The sequence below is a fragment of the Rhipicephalus sanguineus genome, chromosome 6, assembly GCF_013339695.2.
Source record: "Rhipicephalus sanguineus isolate Rsan-2018 chromosome 6, BIME_Rsan_1.4, whole genome shotgun sequence".
Lineage (NCBI taxonomy): Eukaryota > Metazoa > Arthropoda > Arachnida > Ixodida > Ixodidae > Rhipicephalus > Rhipicephalus sanguineus.
Window position 1 is genome coordinate 134,818,534 of NC_051181.1, and position 21,314 is coordinate 134,839,847.

General features: G+C 42.4%; 1 protein-coding gene across 1 annotated transcript in view; it reads right to left on the bottom strand.

Annotated features, from left to right (window-relative positions):
* Positions 1-21,314, bottom strand: part of LOC119397571 (cation-independent mannose-6-phosphate receptor) — a 78,472-nt gene that overhangs the window by 54,686 nt on the left and 2,472 nt on the right. The window contains 13 exon segments of the mRNA XM_049417118.1: positions 366-528; positions 1,499-1,789; positions 3,098-3,263; positions 3,916-4,053; positions 6,247-6,396; positions 6,972-7,106; positions 8,355-8,513; positions 8,725-8,831; positions 9,729-9,906; positions 11,034-11,202; positions 11,884-12,092; positions 12,788-13,019; positions 17,624-17,915. Of these exon segments, the coding sequence (XP_049273075.1) occupies positions 366-528; positions 1,499-1,789; positions 3,098-3,263; positions 3,916-4,053; positions 6,247-6,396; positions 6,972-7,106; positions 8,355-8,513; positions 8,725-8,831; positions 9,729-9,906; positions 11,034-11,202; positions 11,884-12,092; positions 12,788-13,019; positions 17,624-17,915 (2,389 nt within the window).

Genomic DNA, 21,314 nt, shown 5'->3' on the forward strand with positions numbered 1-21,314 from the left:
GTTTACGAGGAGATTCTGGTGCTTGATAGTGGGCATCTCAATGAGAAAGTGATCCTATTCTTTGCAAGTTTGGGGTAAAATGCCCAAAAGAAAGTTTTAGTTTTACATAACTGCACGTTATGAATGCGGTCTAAACACTTTGAAGTGTGAAGGCAAGATGAGCCGAGTTCAGAGCTGCAGCTGGTGAAAAAGCACACAGAAATTGCTAGGAAGAAATGTGTTGCAACAGGACACTGGAGGGAGCAAGTTTAGAATTTCTTTTTCTTTATGTCTGTTACACTAGCTGCTTAGATGTTCTTCAACAAGGCCACATTGCTTTCAACCTCGAAAGGAGAATGCAGGAATGAATAAGCAAACCCTCTCACCGTTCTGTTATGGTACGAGTGAACGATGCAGACCGCAGCTTTGGAGGAACAGCCCAGTGGAGCACGCTTCAGTGGGCGGCACACGCTCACATAGGCGAAGACTGTGTAACTGGCCTCGTGCTCCTCAGCTATCCAGTCTCCATCGGGATTGGCTTGGTTCAGTCTTGACACCGAGTAAAGAACGAATGGCACGTCATCAGGACGCAACAGCAGTTAAAGGCCACGTGCAACAATGAAAGACGAGTAAAATTAAAAGGCACGATTCTGCTCTAATTACTTTTACAGCAACTACCGACTATGATCCCTATACACAGAGCATACAGGAAACTCTTGACACGTCAACACTGATGGCCCAGCCGCTTAAAGAGCACCGCTTCATTACTTATGACCGGCTCACTTCGCAAGGGGGTATTTTCTGCAACTGTCTCTCAATGGCTTGATGCATGAAGAGGAAATTTTTTATTCTTTCACAACGTAGATATCGTTGCCACTTTTACTGAACTAGATTTTCCACCCAATTAGCAGTCCTATTCCCGTGTCAAGAGTAGAGCCTATGACAAAGGGTGAAACAGAAGAGGTTCCCTCCCACGAAAGTTTGCTGTGCCTGATGTGTCTCTCGGCCTTTCTTAGAAAACAATTCCTTTAGAGACTGCGCAGATGAAACATAACACAGCAGTATGCATTCAAGCCCGAACAGCGAAGATACAAATGTGTGAGGACTAAGAAAACAGCTTCAACCACAAATGTACACGGGGGCCTTTAAATACTGTTTACTTGAAGGAATTATCCTGGTCTTAAGTCCAATCAGACAATTTCCCTTGCCATCCCACCAAAAACACTGACAGCAAGATTTACATAGAATATGGAAAGGTCCACCAGGGAATTTAAGGTTAGTCTGTATACATTAGCAGGTGCATGTATGACTGTTCTTTATCAATGACACATTTTATTGCATTTTTGATTGCATTAGTGGCTACAGTGATGCCTGCTTACACATGCACTGTACCATCCCAGTGCAGCAGAGATCCAGATACTAAGGCGATGCTCCCACTTATGCCCTGAAGTTTCACAGCAAGTAAGTGCCATTAGAACCCAGTGACTGCGTCAAACAGCAAAACTGCTGAATTACTCACCTGGACAAATCGTAGCTTAAATTTGTGTGTGGATCTCTGTACACACAGCCCACAAAATAAGTGGGTGGGCACGCATAGCTGGTGCGCCAGACGAAAGCATAAGTGCGGCTGGCTTCATCCATAAACTGGGGCTGACCAACGCCGGCTTCATAGTCGCACAGGAAGGTCAAGCTAGACGAACGAGGTGTCTTGGCAGCATCATTGTAGGGGGTTCCGTTAGTGTAGGTTAGGTTCAGCATTCCGTCAATGTATGTCAACTTTGCGTTGGCCTGGCCAAGAGACCAGAAGCGCCTGCAAGAGAAGGAACACTAAGATCAAGTGAATTGGCACTGTGCATTTTCATAATAATAATAATAATTGTTGGGATTTAACGTCCCAAAACTTGGAGGACACTTGAGCTTCGCTTTCAAGAGTAACACGCAATAGCGTAATCGGACCGCATTCGTATCACCTTCTCAATCGCTCGCCTGGCTTCGCTTCTCGGATGACACCTAAACTGTGGCACAAGGAAAGCCAAAGTGCAGATTGAAACACTGAACATTGAAACTGAACACTGAAAGCGTGCCCATGGGCCCTTTGCACCATCTCAGGGGTTTCCTGTCAAGCCGCTGAAGAACCTCCGAGATGTGCGTACCACCAACGCTAAATGGTGTATATAAATAGCTCGCCATTAGTACGCTAGAGGATATATGCGTGGTGGCCAAGCGGCTAAATGCATCGCACCACGCAGCGAGGGGTTGTAGGTTCGAATCTCCAGTCCCACTCAAACCGAAGATTTTTTTATTATTTCTTTATTTGCATCTGCCTCGAATTTTCGCTGATGGACAATGCTGATTTTTCGCTCACGACCAAAGACACCGACGCCACCAACACCGGAATTTCTGCGAAATGAGCTCTTTAACGCTATTGCGTTAGAACCACAATATGATTATGAGATATGCCACAGTAGAGGGCTCCGGAAATTCAGACTACTTGGGGTTCTGTAACGTGCACCTTAATCTAAGTACATAGGCCTCAAGCATTTACGCCTCCATCGAAAATGCAGCCGCCGCAGCCAAGGTTCAATCCCACGATGGTCAGCAGTCGAGCACCATAACCACTTGACCACTGAGGCGGGTGTGCATTTTCATGGTGCTTAAAACAAGTCGTAAATAAAAAAATAAAAAAAAAACAAGGAAAAGGAAGCGTAGGAGCAACAGGATAAATCTCTATCATCTTTGCTGCTCGAGCATCTGCGACATCAAAGTGGCCCAGACTGCCAATTTCCAGGAGTAAAGTTGAGGTTCAAGGAACTGTTTAAGTGCACATACTGTATTTGAACACCTACTTCAACACAAAACAATATTAAGGCAGCACCTGAAGAAAGTTGTATGATCACGTTTAAAATTTGCTCACATTTTTCTGGTCCCAGAAACTGCCTGTGAAGCCATGTCGACAACACAAGTGCGCTAAATTCTTGCTTTTCACATGGCACAGAATGGCCATTTATACATATGAGGAATGAACTGGTGAACAGCCATATCCCATCATACAGCATTAAACTCAGTGAAATTAAACACTTCCTATATTAACCTAAATGACAGTTGACAGCAAGCTTACCCATCAGTAATAGACACCTGGCACACCGATGCATTCGCACTCTTGACGTCGCCAGCGCATGGAGATTCACTTGCACTGCCGCACACGTTGATAAAGAAACGATAACCTTCGTGCTGCAGTGCATATGGCTTGCTGCTCTTGAGAGGGTTCAAATCGATTTCAAAGCCTAGAAAGGACAGAGATGAAAAGGGAAAGGCATCACTTATCGAGAACTATTACAGGAAAGCACGAAAATGCAGCACCCTGTAACTGTGACACAGATTGTAAAATATCAAGTAATGCCGTTGTGCAAGACCTCCACAACACCCCATTGTTGCAGATAGTAGAGACTAATTTTGTTGTTTGACGATACCAACGACATGTCGTCAACCAGTTTTGGCAAGTGCAATTACTTCCTAGTTGTCCGTTTATTATCTTGGTACAAGCCAACTAAACGGAAGATTCGGAAGAAAACTGAGCAGCTTTTTCGAACACTATAAAATTGCAAATGCCTAAAAAAGCCTTAAAAACTGTCCTTTTTACAAGGCACTCTCAGCCTAAAGACCTTTCCCTTTCCAAGCACATCCATTGGCCGAGCCAGCATAACAAATGCCTGTTAATAAACTCATGTTTGTAATGTCTTGCTGTGCGAAAGCAGTAGCAGCTTGCAAAATCGTAGGGCAACATCCAACGGTTGCCTCAAGTAAAGGTTCTCCCTAGCACCATCTTCAAAGGGCCACTATGAAAGCAATTGTCGCTTGAACCTCTGAATACTTGCTGCAAGTCTAGTTGCACAGTTATCGCCAAACATTCACACAAAATGCATCAAAAGCACTTACCAAGAGCATCATTGTAGACTCGACAGTCCTGGCCGACATGGGACGCCCGAGGGCAGGCAAGAGCAGTGTGCCACTCAAATTCCAGCAGACACTCGGACTCCACTTCCCGGACCAGCTGTGGACTTGTTGAAACGGCACCTAGAAAGGCAAACCAGAATTATGTATGCACTAAGAAACAACGATGATGGAGATGTTCACTTGGAAGCCTATAATAACAAAAACAATAGTATATCATGCAAAACTGCTGCTTGGGCGAGTTGGTTCATGATTGAGAAACATTAAGCAGCACAAAAAAGCACTGTGTGTGTTTGTCCTTCCTAAGTGTTCCATCTTTTTTTGCGCTGGTTAATCTTTCTATATCATGCAGCCACATTTACTCATGTTCTAGCTCTACTGGGATCTGTCGAAAATAAAAGTACTCCGTATATCCAGAGTATTAAACTACTCATACACGCGAAGATATCCTACAGAGGGTAGGGGTACCCTTTGTTTAAGCTGTGGCAGGGGTTGAAGAAATGGCATGACAATTGTGTGCAGAGGTCACGAGATTTGTTTTCATTTGTCTTTATGAAATCACACACACACTGCAATAGGTGCCTCACCATGCCACGTCCCCTTGTGTTCACTACAGTGCAGACTACAGGTGCTTTAGTTCATAACATGAAAAACCTTAACAGGTTTAATACTGGTGCCAATGCGCATTTTCTTCACTCTATTTATTGATACTTATTGTCTCTGTTGACACGAAGAAAAACACTGGCAGTTTTCAATGCCACTTTGCCTCCAATATATCAATATTGCTGCCCGTAATTAGCGCTGCATGAACGGAATATAATGTGTAACAAAAATCATTCCAAACAGTTACATGCATTACCCTTGCAGGCAGGTGAATCTATGCATCAGTACTATAAGCCAGCATCCTTGTACCACAGCGTTTGAGTGTGAAAGACATAGCAATTAGAGCTGTGCGAATAGCAAAATTTTGGGTGCGAAGCGAATTCGAATATTGGAGCGTGAGTGAATCGAATCGAATATTTTTAAAATATTTCTCAAATATTTCTAGAATGTTTTTCGAATACTTCGAAGCGAAATTGCAGAAAAAAAAGTTAGAGAGGATTCCTAAGCATATTCTTATGAGATAGCAACATGAAAGTTTCTTTTCGCTAGGTTGATGAAGCACTGGCGGGTTGGTGTTTCATAGTTGTCTTATCAAGAATGAGGCAATGTAGAGGCCGAATTGTATTTATGTACATGATTTGGTGCAACCAAAGCGTTGCAGACTACACTTTGCACGTGATAGGCAAAAATGCCATTTCCTCAGCCTCTCCTCCTCTTTCAACTTCTGTGGAAGCCCAACTAATGTGGTGGACAAGGGTGTGCTCCCTTCAAGTCCGGAGTTCCAAATCTGCCTCGTAGACGTCGATATATAAGAACATATGAAATCTCGGATGCTAAAAAGCTTCGGCGTCCGATTTTTCGAACTTTCTGCCCAAATGTCAGGTCCAAAACAGCATTAATAAAGCCTCCAACTCTGCCATATCTTTTATCTCCATGTTGGAACCAGCATTTTTTTTAGTTAATACATTTGTGACCGTGGCGGAGGTTGAAAGGCAGCTTTGCCGCAATACGGGGGTGTGATGAGGTGAAGCTTATTGAAAATCTAGGGACCACTTTCAATGGGACGTTGACTGTGTCTTGGCTAAGTTCGACCGCAACTGAGCTTGAAAGACAGCTTTGCCGCAATACGGGGGTGTGATGAGGTGAAGCATATTGAAAATCTAGGGACCACTTTCAATCGGATGTTGACCGTCTCTCGGCTAACTTCGACCGTAATGGAGCTTGAAAGGCAGCTTTGCCGCAATACGAGAGTGTAATGAGGTGAAGCATATTAAAAATCTGAAGGGGCACTTTCAATTGGACGTTGACTGTATTTATTTTTGGGAAGTTCGAAATCGTTCGAATAGGAAAATTCCAGTGCGAATCGAATCGAATAGCAAACACTATTCGAAAAATATTCGAAATTTCGCATATTCGCACACCCCTAATAGCAATGCTTTATAAACAAATATTCTGAGAAATCCAAAGCCTTGACAAAGGAAAATCTAAGTAAGGCTTGCACAACACCTTATAATTTGTGCTTGAAAGGTATTTGTGACTAAACCTTCGTAGAAGGGTCAGATCCAACAATTCCTCAGCTTGGAACTTTTCAGCACACTTAAGGCACTATCATTTTTTCACTTAAAACTATATCTCTTTAATAGGGTCAGGTCAGCACTAATTCAATCATAATACGTAAACAGAAGCCAACAATGAGTGGGCTAAATAAGTTACCTGGTTTGCAGATAAATGTAATTACAGAACGAAGGTTTTTGCCATTCCAACAGGGACCACCTTCCGAGGACATTGAGGCCGTTTTGCTACCCCTGTCGTACACAAGCTTAGCCAGCTGTGTTCCATAGATGGCGCTCTTTCCGTTGCTCTCTACAGAGATTTTCAAAAAAAAAAAAAAAAGAAAGAAAGAAAGGCAAATTTTGGCAAACAAAGCCTAGGGTATGTAACAGATTTTGCAGAAGAAATTCAAAGTTTTTCAAGCATTCACAAGGCCTTCACAAAGCACTTTTAAGGGTTGAAGTATTAGGATCACTAATTGCTTGAACACAAAACAATAAAACAATAAGCAAACATTTTTCTTGCACATGTAACAGGAATGCTTTTACAGTGTTTCTCATCAACACAAGATGAACAGGTCAGATTGGCTTGACTCAAGGCTTCCATAAATATCAAGGCCAGACAAATCAAAATCCAGTAGGTTTATCCAAAAGCAAAACTGATGTGTTTTTAGCACTCCATTAAACTATGGCCTTTGCGGCCTCGAAAATGGCAGTTTAACATTAAGAAATTTTCTCAAGTTTCAACAAGCATTACGAATTCTGAATTGGCAAAAGTGCCCCCAATGAGCCCATGGTCTCTGTTCAGGCATTGCAATTCTACCCAGCGTGCTAATGAATTGCGCAAACACATTTAGCAATGGTACCCCATGCATTTTGCCAACTTACTCTTCACGCAAACTGTGCTCGTCGCTCCACACTCCTTCGCAACCTCTGTCTTGCCAAGGCCTTCACATACATTGATCAATATGACACTCTCCTTGTCGCTTTTCAAGCTGCCCAGAGCAGTCCAAGGAGCATCACCTGCAACACGATGATATAGCTTGAAGCCAGCCTTGAGAGAACTTCAGCATTAAGCATGCAATGTGGCACAGCAGTGCATGAAGTACAACATGCCACAACATTTGCATTAAGTGCAACATGCCACAACATGCCACCGCATTATTGATGTCCCATGATTCATTTTACGCCACTCGGGAAACAAATTCCTCCCATCAAGTGAGGCTGGTGGTAACACTTGTCCATTTCGGTAGCACGACAACACCAGCGAAAAGTAATAAAGTAACTGGACATGTGCTCTGCCCACAACAAAATTTTGTACTGATAAATACATTAATTATTACAGGAACTGACAAAAGCAGTACCATCAAAACCAATGACTGAAGCCAGAACATTTGCCAGAAAAGTGACAATAGCACTGTATTGGTGTATCACACAAAAGTTGGCATATCATATACTTCCTGAATGCATGCAGCAACTACTAAAATACTGCAATTCTTTTGTTGTTGACAAAGCTAATGATGCCTGGCTGATCCATATGTTTCTGATCCATTATTACTGTGCGATGCTTTTGTCACTTCCCTCGTTAGTTGACTTTTTTGATGACCAAGATAACTATCACAACCAAGGTAACCGGCACACCAACGCCATGAGTAAATGGGAGGAGCTAACAACTAACAACGTGAAAGAACCCCCACCAAGGCACCTACCGTAAAATCCCGAGCAAACGCCTCCTCCCCCTTTTCGGGAGACCTGGAATATGTGCCAATGACCGAGCAAACAACACCCCCCCCCCCTCTTGCCATTTTTTTTTCAACCTGCTCTGAGTTACAGAATCCTGCAGCAGCGGTTCCTAGGAAGACAAGTTTTAAGAGTCCTTAGATATGTGCACGTTTTTTTAGTATTTTACAGTGTGGTGCCTCGGGGTTGCATTATAAATTGTCATAAATTGTTGGAACATTTGAAGGACGTCTTTCCCCTCTTGTCATAACACATGAAATTTCACACAAGGATTCCTTCCGGTTCAGTAAAAACAGTAAATGCATGCGTATCAATAAAGCATTTCATTCAAAGAACAGGTGTGCATTCTTCTTAGAGGCTGTCCTGCCGCCATAATGAATCTTGGTCCACGACTATCTTGTCCAATTATCTTTCACTGTGGGGGGGGCTTGCTCGGGATTTTACGGTATAAGCAAAAACATGCAAGAAGCCACTTCCAAAGGCTATAGCGTAATGCACGAGGTTCAAACAGAACTATGCATTGAAATTCACCTCCACGTCGTGAAAGGGGCCCGAGATTGATCCGAACGTCCCCACTCTCTGCAATGCAGTCAGTTTCCCGAGCCTTCGGACATGCGTGAGCAGTTTCCCAGATGAAGTGATAGGTACAGGCGCTGTGATCAAGCCAGCCAAACTGCATCTCACCATCCTCTAAAACAAACACAAACAGATGCAATTCGAACAGAAGCACAGCCTTTGGTAAGATGCAAGAGGCCAAGATGAATTTAGAGAATAATAATTTGACAATTGGAAAGATAGAATGATCAAAGTGTACACACATGGCATGTACACACATGTGGTCTTCGAGCACAGAAGTGCTAGGCATGAACAAAGAGAGCAAAAAGTGGTTGCGTCAACGTACCTTGCTGTTTATTGCAGACAAAATGAACATCGCTCGACCACATTGACCCAGAAGGACCGCAATCACTGCCGTCCTTGAACTTCATTGTAACTACGTCGTCAACGAGCCTGGAACAGGTGAACACAGGTCAGACGCAGCCACGCTTGACCAAACTGTGTTTCAGTCTGACACAATGCAATGAGAAGAGGTTTCAAAACAAGATGTTTCCTTTAAATCTATGCTCAACAAGGTTTGTTGTACGAGAGCATCACTTGCATAAATAAAGAATACACGTAACACTCCAGTAAAAGAGCATATTTAACAAAAACAATGTGACATGTTTGCATAAACACACTTATTGTAGACAGTGAGCCCACTGAGCTCATCTTGGGCTTCCTTTTATGACAGCAGAAAACCTTGACAGGTAAATGAAATCTTAATGGGAAACGCTGCCTTCAAAAAGGACACTTAAATTGGCTGAGACAGTGAGCTCACTTTGTTGGTTCAAGCTTCACAATGAATTTGGCACTGTGTATATGTTTCAGGGAAATCAAAATTCTTTTGCTTGGAAAAAAAAAAAGCCTTTAAATTTGGTTTCCTAGATTCTTCTTTGTCTTGCGACTTCGTGCTCAGCTACACAACACCAAAGGTGTAGTACCAGTGGAAAGCTGCCAAGGCTAATGCTACCATCATACCTGCACAATGCAGGAAAAGGTTTCTGTATTTGGCAACAACACCTGACACCTTAATGGGAAAGTTAACTTCTCTACTGTGATCACCAGATGACAACCTCAGGGCTGTGCTAAGCAACACAAGCGACTACACTCAAACCTCATTATAACAAAGTCGCATCTGCCACGAAAATAACTTCGTTATATCTGAAAATTCGTTATAAACGTTAATTTTAACACTGTACATATTACAAGACTACTTTTCATTTACTTCGTTATAACCGATAATTCGTTATATCCGTGTTCGCTATAACGAGGTTTGAGTGTACAATGAACTGCTGACTATAAACTCACTGAAGTGTCTGTTCTTGGTCCTGTCCCAGCGAAAATGACTCCCCATTGATCTCGGCACAGACGGCCGACCTGAAGACTCGCTTCTTTCCACACTGGACTGAACCCAGGCCTTTACCACAAATGTTGTACTTGATGACTGCCTTTGTGCCATTGATATTCGCTTCGGTAGTGTAGAAACCTGAAAAACGTAACAAGTATCGATAGGCCATAGGTTTAGCTCGGCAAGAAAGTCACTGAAACGTCTGAGCCATTTAACTGCTACTGCAAGACAAGCAGAATTACTAATACCCACACAACATATAAAAAGGCTTGACTTCATTACAAACATGCCATGAATTGCAAGACATTGCAGTCAGCTACATCCAAGAGCTGAAAAGATTTGGCAAAAGTCTTTCGTCAAGGCACTTGTTTTTAATTAAAACCCACAAATTCCCTGTCATGCTAGTGAAATTTTGCAGGAACGTACAAGGGCAGGCTCAGATGATCATTTGCAATGCCCAAAATACTCAGCCAATCAAATGCACCATGCTGGGTTTTTTTCCTCCAATCTTCCTTTTCGAAGCAACATTTGTTAATTGGTCCCAGTGTGCTATTTAATAATGCCTGTGAACAGTACATCTTATGCTTAGTAATGACAACACGCATCCCTATACATACACCCACGCAGCATTTTCTCAAGTCCTCAGAACTTCAAACCCACTTGGAAATTGGCATTAACATTCCAAAGAAAGAATCACTGACTCGGTAAATACAAAGGTCACCAAGCGGGTGCCACCAAATGCAAATATAAAGATTAACGTAAATATGGTCACATGCGACAAGTATTAAACGCTTTGCCTAAACCCCCTGTTCAAGGATTTTTCATGACTTCAGCAAGTGATTTTGAAAGAACACATATGGTTGAGATTAACAAATGTCTACAATCGACAACAAACCTAAAAAGAACACGACTCCGTAAAGTGTACCCGATGTGGTAACTCAACAGCTAAGGTGTTGGACAGCTAAGTTCAAGGACACTGGTTCGTTTCCCAGCCATGGCAGCTACATTTCAATGGGAACAAAATGCGAAGACACCTCTGTACTGTGAATTAGGTGTACATTGAAAACACCAGCTGGTCATAATCAATTCAGAGCCTACAGCTGTACACTTCATGCTGTAATGTAGAACCTACACTACAGCATGCTTCATAATCATAGCTCCTAGTTCTGGCACGTAAAATCCCACAAGTATTGTTATTACTCCATAGAGTACATACAAAGGAGTCTGAAGCCCTTTTACAACCCAACTCGCAAATTAAAACTGACCATCTTCCTTCTTTAGTGGGCTGAGGTCAATGTCAATGCCATGATTGTCACTTGTGAATTTGCATTCCACTGGATCGGCTCGAAGAAGATCCAATGAGCAGGCGTGTTGGGTCTCCCATTCGACGTAGTAGTGGCAGTCAACGTCTGAAATCAGTCTCGGGGCATGACTCTGAAAGAAAGAGACAGTTCAGAATTTACAGTAAGCTCACAAAGACTGTCACGTCTCACGTGGAGCATTTGTTTAGTTATCGATACTTGCCATGTACCTATTTCGTTCTTTCTGTTGTTACAGACATACACAATATGAAAGCTTCAGCATTTTCAATTGTATTTTCTAAAAATGTGTTTTTTTACCAGCTCATGCTTCTCTGCAAGATTTACTTTGTAAGAGCTTAACCCCTTCAAAGTCCAAACACAGCTTCACAAAGAAAAAATTAGCACAGATTGTTCATCATTTGTTACCATGAAGAATGCATCAGTACAAAAGAGGCTCTTGCAGTTACAACTTAGCAACTTTGCAACAACCTATGAACTCAGTACAAGCTCCACCTACAATTCCACAGCATCTGCCCTTCACCCCTGAAAAAGTTGTGCCAGATGGAGTCCGCTCAAAATTTTTAAAGTTCTTTCTCTGTTAACGTAAATTGCTAGGCATACTGAAAAATGAACTATGTTTTCATATAGTTAAAGTTAACAATGACGCACCGACCAACTTACCCGGTGTAGATTGTCTGCTAAAGCAATTTTATTCCGTTGAAAGGCTAGCACTAACCTCGTCCTTTTTCTTTTGTCATGTGTACTGCCTAATAAATAAACGTCGTAGGAATTACGCCCAACTCTTGGTACTCACTTGTTCACGCCGTGGACAACGAAACTGGACAAAAGTCCTGGGGGGCAACGTACAACCTGGTCTTGGCGTCGATCCAGGGCTGGGTGGATACTCTATGTAGATGCCAGAGCCATTAGCCTGAAGGCCAGACTGCAGATGGCCAACAGACTTGCACTCCTTGCCTTCCAGAATGCAGGCACCAGCCATTGGTGGGTACGTAATCCCATTGGCTGAGCGTGACATGAAAGAATAATGTTCGGCGGTATTACTAGCTTGTAATCCGCTGGTCCTTTGCAACTCGAGCAGTTTTTCCCAAGTACAAGCTTGAGTAAAAATATCACTGTCAGAATAGAAAACACTGCTCCTTAGACTGCAGTTGGGGGAGAAAAAAAAAAGAAAAACGGTATATAGATGCTTCGAAAAAGAGCAAGTGAGGAAGAAATCTTAAATTCACATTGCCCACGTTTACAAACTTACCTTTACAGGCCCTACAACATTTTTCCAAGTGATCAAATGACATCAGTTTACTGTCTCACGAATCAATTGCCACAAATATTTGTCCACGCTTTAAATGCATTTTCTCTCCTTTCGTCCCAACAAGCACATTGAAAACTACATGAAGGGGGAGGTGACAAAAGGGCGAGTAGCTACGTCAGTGCATGATGACCTTGAGCACTTTTTCTTCTTTCTTTGAACATGTCCAATTCCTTTCGGTTGATCGCGAGCACACTAGTAAGGCTACCGTGTAATTCTACACACTACAGAGAGCGCATTGCACAACCTGAGATAATATTCAAAAAGAGAAAGATCAGATACATACGGCGTTCCTTTTTCTTTCTGCTCTTTGTGTTCAAGCTGAACTGTTACACTTTTTCACAGTGCAAACTAGCCCAACCTCCGAAGTTACTAATTCACCAGTGCTCACCAGATTGCATGTCCGAACAAACGTTGATGACCAGAGTCATGTCCGCGTCTGTCGTTTCCACCACGTACCCTCCCGCACTTTTGATCAGGCCCGAGAGATCGTGGCTAAGGCCGGTGTCGGTGTGGGCAGTGCAGGGAACCTCGGTGCGTGCAGGCTTTTCGGCACATACCGCAGAAGTCCTCCACATGAGAAACAGCTGGCACTTTTTGTCAAGGAAATACTCCGGAGATCCCTGCATGAAGGAACGAAAGTTGGTGTTAGTCTCAAAGTCACTGCTACTAATGTTTGCTCTCCCTGGCTAGAAATATCTCTGGCACTGTCACGTAGTCTACCACAAAACAAGAGTAAAGGCCAAATGGCCATTGGTAGCACTTCCTTATCTGTAAGAAGGTATGCTGCCACACTGACTCATAACAGTTAATGATAAGTCCTGGGGTTTTATGTGTACATTATGATATTGAGGCACGCCGCAGTGGGGTTCTCCGGATTAATTTCGACCATCTGGGGTTTTAGTGTGGGGGTGCTGTCAATTCCCTATAAAGTCGTTTTCGCCTCATGGTGCCTGCGCGTCATAGCGTAGTTAGTAGCCGCCGTGAGAGATGGCACTGTGCTCAGCGGTGGCACCAGCAGCACCGCCTGGCAGCAGCGCGATTGCGCATGCGTATGGGGATGAACACTCTCGCTCTTTGGGGTTTGGCAGCATTCGTGGATGGACGTCTCTCATGGTGGGTCCGTGGGGACGATACCGCAGCTCATTCCGACAGGCCCTCGTGGTGAGTTGGACGTCTGCGACGGCACATTCGCGGTACATTGTACGTGTCATGTTTTGCGTGTGCTATGTTCTATGTGTTTTCCTGGCATTGTATTAGGTTATTTAGCATGTGACTAGTTATGTATTAGACTTTGCTGGCGAGCTCACCGTTGTAAGAGTTTCTCATAAATGCCATGCGTTTGTTGCCTGACCGTGTGACTGTGTCCATGTGTCCCATGAGCACAGCTTATTTTAGACCCCACAAAAGGGATACTGAACAAAATTCTTGCTGCCGAGATTTTCAGCCAAACTGAAAGATTGGGTGCTGACATCGGTAGACAATCGTTTTGAGACAAACTAGCGGAAAATAATGAACTTGATGCTTTTTTCACAAACTGCTACGTCTAGCGGTCGCACCATAAACTAAAGGAGGTTAAGTTTCACAGTCACCGGAAACTGGCGCGCCAACAATGCCAGCCATCACCTGCGTCTCATTCCGCTCAGCTCCAACTACAGTTCATAGAACCACAACGAATGGCACCAGCAGCGAACAATGCTCCCGGGTGGAATAAAGCTCCTGAAGAGGGGGGCATGTCTCAGCAGCTTTTTGGAAGGGGAAGAGTGGAATGTAAAGGAGAGGTCGAGAAAGTGAAGCAGCAGGAAAGGAACACGTGCACCCTGCATCCGCCACGGTGGCTTTGACGTCATGGCTCACACTGGGGTGCAGCTGCCGCATGCTGACGATCCTCCAAAAATACAGCCAAATGTTCAAAAATATGTAAAATAAACTGTTTATCGAAACAGTCGTGTCTTACGAGTAGAATTTTGGTGTTTTCCTCATTTTTTAAAAATTTTTGTTCAGTATCCCTTTAACATGCACCTAAATATACTAAGCACAAGGGTGTTCTTTGCATTTCTGCCCCACCGAAATGCAACTGGTGTGGTCGGGAATCGAAACAGCGCCGTTGAGCTTAGCTGCGCGACTCATAACAGTTACCTAAGGAGGACATTAACGGCAAAAAACATATGTCAGTGAAAGGTCAATGCCTGAGAACCTCTAAAATGTCAACACTGTGCACAGAAGCACTTTAGTAATCGAGAAATTCAGGTAAGTAAAGGACATGATTTGCACCACCAGCGGGACATTCTGGAACCAGAACCCGATGACATAGAACATCCTAAACACAACCAATCAATAGTACTCAAACTATACTTGATAAAGAAAAAAAAGAACATTGCAGCGCATTACACGATGAAATAAAATGCAACTTGTGTGTTTCTGTTTGGTTCATGGAAAAAAATTCTTGATGCTACCCTTGAGCATGACTCAACTTCCATTTTCGCTGGACTGTGCTACACTGCACTGCAGCGTCGGCTGTCAGGCAGTAAAGGGCGGGCATGGTAAATGCTACATCACATTGCTGTTCTCTCAGGACGGCAGTTTGAATTATGCTAACAATATGAGGACTACTAAAAAGAGACTTTCAAACTAAGGATTTTCTTTGTATGAAACAAGCACTATGAGGTGTCTGAAACGCTATTTCAACAATCCAAATCAGCTTAATATTTGCCTTTAGTGTCCTTTCAACTGCACTTTTCAATGCAGAAACATTTTCTGGCTAGGTTTCCAGGGAAAAGTGTGTCAGTGTGTGTGTGCGTGCATGTCTGAAACAGCACGACGGAGTAACAGGAAAGTTGGCACAGAACAGAAGTAGGCCACTACAGCAAAATTGGTGTTCTTGCCTACAGTGTTTGCAATAGAATCTCGCTGAATGGTACCCGAAGCGACCAGGAATGTATGACTCATTTAACATTCCCGAATGAAGATGTAAAAAGGTGCTGCAGTATAATACAAAACGAACCTAATTAAAGGCAGTTTTGTTTAAGCAGCAATTCTGCAAAAGCAATTCCTATTTAGAGGCATTCTAACATACATGTTGCCTCTACTGGTTAGCATTGGTTAATATTCGCTAGTTTCCACTGAGTTTACTACAACTGTAAACGCACTCAAAGAAATGGTTGTTGAGGGAGCCGTACATTCTGTTAAATATTCCAGCCACTTTAAAACCACCACGGGATGTAACCACCTACATTCAATTCCATCCTTTAGAAAACACAATCCTTGGGGAAACCTTTTCTAAATATTTTACCTTTAAAGAGGGGGGGGGGGGGAGGAAGGGTGCTACATAAGCATATACATTAACTCTAGAAGCACAATCCAGTTTGTATGGGTAATTTTTCATGTGTAGTTCCGACACCATGAATGGTACATCATACTATCTTGAGCGGTGCCAGTGGCTGGGGTTCATTTATTTTTAATAAGGTTGTTCTCTCTCTCTCTCTCTACCCTCTTAGATGAATGCAGTACAACCCCCACCAACAAATTTTTCATTGATCCACCATTTCAGTGATGGCTCTGCAACAATATGAATTCCCATTGTTCCAATAGAATGCTCTCGCAATATGCTGCATGGTCATTTCTGAAATCAAGCGCAAAATGTGCATGTAGGAGAGGTTTCCATATTGTTATAAAAGATCTTACAACCATGAATATATAAAACCAATTTACAGGAGCACAACATGCCTCCAATTTGATCCGCATGCTCCAATACAATAGTGAATGAGTGCTCAAATACAACAGTGAAAAAAAGGAAAGAAAAAAAAGAGAGGAACAGTATTCAATGCAATGACCTTCCATTTCATAAAAAGCTGCATATCTTGCTCCTAATAGTGTGCCGAGTGATCCAGGCTCGCTATCTCATTTGAACAGACAGAACTGTACAATGCGTAAATAATGTTACCACAACACAAATATATGAATTGGGTGCTGGCTTCAATTACAAACTCTCCTTTTGGATTTCAAGTTCTGGAATAAAGCAAGGTTGACACTGCTAATTTCAAATGCAATGAAACGAGGTTTAGAGACTAATTATTCTTTTCTATGCACATCAACACACACATGCACACATTCCACATAAGCTTTTGTTGTTCAGGCATATGACACTAGTAAGCATGCCCATTTATGTATGTATGTATGTACACCCATGAGCAAAAGTGTACGGACCATTGCCGTTTGTATATCTTTTCCGTCTGCGCCGTCTAGTGGCAAGCTGTCTGCTGTCGTGAGCATTTCTCTGACAAATTCCGAGAGAGTAACACTCTCGACAGCTATTCCGTCAAAGCAATGCTCTTGACAGCAGACGACTCGCGACTAGACGGCGTAGACAGCGATTTCGGCTCGCGCTTCCGTGGTCCGTATACTTCTGCTCACGGGTGTATGTATGTATGTATGTATGTATGTTAGATATGTGTACACATAAACATACCATACATGAGTGGTGAAATGTGTTCTGGTGGTGTAAATTCCAACAAACCTAAAAGTGCTGATGCTTCCTTACAGCATCATGCTACCACAACAGATCACGCAAGGTCAATAGGCTAGTTTTGCTCACATGTTCTTTCAAAAGGTGTTCATCTGTATGTTAATGGTGTCTTTTAATGCAAAGCTGCAATATTCTCAACATTAAGACTTCAAATTAGGACCATTTGCCCATAAGAAGTCGCCTAAGTAACACTGCACAATTTCAAGGGCTTATTACTTTTGCCAATAATAAGCCCTTGAGACAAGTAATAATAAGACTTTAGTAAAAATAAGACTTAACCTTAAGCATAAATACTGCAGAATGTTTCCACTCTTGCCATTTACAAAGTAGGAACCTGAAAATGAGATCCGTGTGCTTTTTCACCAAGTTTAGTAAGCAGTTTAAACCCAGACTGAGTGATCTGCATCTGCTATAAATGGTGTCCTAATCCACACCTCCATCATGATTGCTCCAGGGTAATATACAGATCCGATCTCAATGTCTAAGCTTTTGCAGGCTGTACATGCCAGAAGTGACTGACAAGTTGGTTAACACATCATGGCCACCACCCATCAGTCACCACCTATCACCAATGCAAAACTCTTAGTCCTATCGCAGTGAAGGTCAGTGGGAAAAAGAACTTTGGAGCACACCAAGAACAATTCCAGAAAATGAGACTTGAACTAAAGATACATTTTTAAAAAAGAATGAAAGAAAACTTACAAGATGGGCTGCACAGCTGATCCTAACGGATATCTTGTAGTTTGTGTTGGAGCTTCCAGCACATGTGTTCCCCTTGACAAACAACCAGCCCTCACTCACAACCACATTGGAGGCGTTGGCACTAAAGTCCGCGTACACCTCCGCCTTGCCATCAGTCACACGACACGCGGACTTGCCGTTGCACACTGCAGCCGGAGAGCTGTCAGGAAAGCTCAGGGGCTCGCAGACTGACAGGTACATGAAGTCCGAGCGCACTCCTTTCTCTAGAGGCAGGCCCACCTGCCATGTGTGCCTGGATGAGAAGGAGAGGGCTTTTGTTATGCTGTAGCTCGTCACTGACACCAATTTGTCCTGAGGACAAAGACATGTAGTACTAATTATTCGTCACCAGCCGCTTAAGGGAGCATAGACACTAGTTTTAGAGGCTAGATTAATTGCAGCATGGGGCTTTGCATGCACACATGGAATTCTGCCGCAAAACTATGATTGCAGATGGTTAAAGGGCAATTTATTTCAGTTTTTAAAGCCAAAAAAATGGTCTAAATTTTGCTCAAATCACAAGACTAGTCATGAGAGCCATCATTAAAACATCTTCAAGAGCAAGATAACGTGACATTAAACGTGCTAATGCCTAATGAGTAACATCTGAGCACATGTTTTCCAAAACATGCCAGGAGACGCACATGTGCATGTGGAATCAAGATGAAGGATGAGCTTTTTGCTATCAACACTTTTGTGGATCATGTAACCTTAATGAATATGGTTGCTGTGGATGTATGTCAGTGAATGGTTACTTTGCCCCTACAGGTGGGAATTGTGAAATTGGAAAGTGTGCAATATTGAGTTACTGTGGACGCTACTGTGCATAATATTGCTGTTATGGTCCCATGCAGCCCTGTAACAGCCAAGATTAAAAAACAACCCAAGAGTTTGGTGTACATGCTCCTTCATGCCCTTCTTTACCACTAGCATAGTTGCAGCCTGAATTTAAACCAATATAGGCAATGATGAGTATGACTGATTCTTATGCGGTGACATAACCCACAGTATGAACCAATGAATAGTATACGTGACAGCCAGCTTCTAGTCAACAGTTTTGACACTAGATGGCTGAACCTGTCGAAGTTAGTGGCCAGTGTGTACAGTTTCCTTCTGTTATCTCACTTGTCCGGATGCTAGCATTGGAAACACAGCTGCCTGCAAGCTTCAACATGGCTGCAATTTTGGCAAGTTTATGATAAATACGGTAAAAATTTTGAATTTCGAGCAACACAAAGCATTAAAGTAGAAGGACTAAGTGCTCAGTTGGTACAGGTTGAACTTGGGTAAAGAGAAGGCATAGTTTCAATCCGTTTCACAGCCTTGTTTGTCTGTCCCTGTTGGCAGCTTTACGCATAAGTGACACTCTTGCGTTACACTTTAATACGGCAACATGTGTTGTGCACACCGGAGCATGTTGGGCTTTGCAAATGTTTAATAAATTGCTCAGATAGAGCAGTGTCAGCACAGTTGTGCAAAGCTAGACCCATTAAAACAACCAACGTCATTTAGAAGGAGTGCAGGCACCAAGATAAAAAAAAAAAAGCAAACATACTACCGCTAGTATGACAGTTGCTCGTGGCGTCATGCAAATAAGGTCATTTCATCATGTCACAATGCTGCTCTCTCGTGCTGCTATTTTGTTGCGATGCCTCTTCCATTGATAGTACCATTTCTATTAAAAGGGTATGGGCTTGAGCTTGTTGGTAAGGCTTCATGGTTTCGAAACAGCGCGTAAAGTACGAGGACACTTTCTGTGTCCTCGTACTTTACGCGCTGTTTTGAAACCATGAAACCTTTTCTATCTTACTCTATCAGTGGTCTCTTCATATCCATTCACTCATTCAAACAGGCCATTGTTTATCTGTTTTATGCATTGCACGTGGCATAACCAGGGACCATTTTTTGCTCATGATGTGAACTAGAATATTGGCTACACCTATTCTCTGATACACTCGTCTGTCTTCCTATATTTTAACCTTACACCTACCATTTTCTCTTCCTTTGCATGTTGCATCGTGCTTGACTTTATTTACAACTCTATTTTCTCATTACTGCAACAGCACGAAAGCGAACATGACACTGATAAGACATCTTTTCATTATGCTTTAAAAATAAACTTCAAATTGTAATCAGGAACAACATTATGAAAATGTCAACCCGAGGGGTTTGTCCTTGCACACAAAACTGCACTTGGTGCTTTCCTCGGTGTTTGTGATTGGAGTCTGTTTTGGTTGAATGACTTAATAGCACCCCCCCCCCACCTCGTAACCTTGCCTTCCTTATCCATGTCAGCCCCTGCAATAAAGATTTTGCAACAAGTAGTGCCATAAATGCTCGCACAAGCTTTAACGAAATCTGTCACGAAGCTCTCAACAACATCTGTGCCCCAACAATATATGGTCATACCGAACAACAAACACTGCTTTTCATTTTGATGGAAGCTTTCGCTATGGAGCGCCTACCTAAATACACAGAAACTGAGGAACTTTTTCTCAGCAACTCCTGCACAGATTTTGTAGAAGTTTGTCACAATTAAAAGAGGTTAAAATTTGGTGAATGTCATTTGGTAAATGATTCTGTCAAAATTTATTCTCTGAATGTTTTGTTGTCAGAAAAACACTTAAAAATTGCATATTCATGAAACGGATGTATTAGATCACAATTGAAACTCTGCAATAAAAAAAACCAACGTATTTTGTATGGCTGCAACTAATAACACAACACAAAAAAATAAAAATTCTGTATTTTCATCGGCCTGTCAGAATTAAACTGCTACTACATAAATAAGGATCTAAAAAGGTAGCATCAACATTATGGCAATTTAACAAACCATGAATTCACACATCATATTTATTCATTTAAAGTATAATACACACAGAGGTTGCAGAGCAGCAATATCTGTTTTTGATGCAGGCTTATGGATAAGTGAAATCTGTGCTTCCATTTTCTTAAAAACTTGATTTCAGAAAACTCTTGTTTAAAAATATGGTATCAGAATTCTGTGGCCTAGAGTTGCTAGTACATTGCTTTTTCAAATGAAACAATTTCAATTCAGACAAGTCTTGTGGTTATGAAGAATTTCACCATTTCATAAACTTTATTTGAAGAGAAAAATCAAGTGGCCCTAAATAAGGGCTTCCTTTTTAGTAGCATTATCAAATACGTATATGTCCATATCTGAATAATGTTTGAAACTGACAACCCAAAAGCAAAATAAATATTTCTACGAACTCCAAAGCTCGATAGAATGTTCCCAGGACAGAAGCCAGGGCCACAATGTAACAACTGGAAACCGGAAACGGCCCTAAAAATTCCGCACAACTGGCTGGGCTCAGGCCTCCATACAGAGCATGCCAACCACATGACACTGAATCCTGGAAGTCACACAGATGGCAGAGAAAAAGTAAGCAGAGAGCTCGTGATCCGAAGGCACGTGAAAGTGCAAAAATAAAAATGCAGCGACAAAAGGAAAATGGCAGGAATGAATCGTTCCCACACCTGAACTGAGTCAGGGCACGGACAAGCTCAAAGAAGAATCACATGACGCTGAAAGGGCTCCTCATATATCACCTGTCTGACAATGCTGGCTGTTGGCAAAAAGAAGAATAGAATTAAAAAAGACAATAGAGCCGGACACTAAACGCATTGC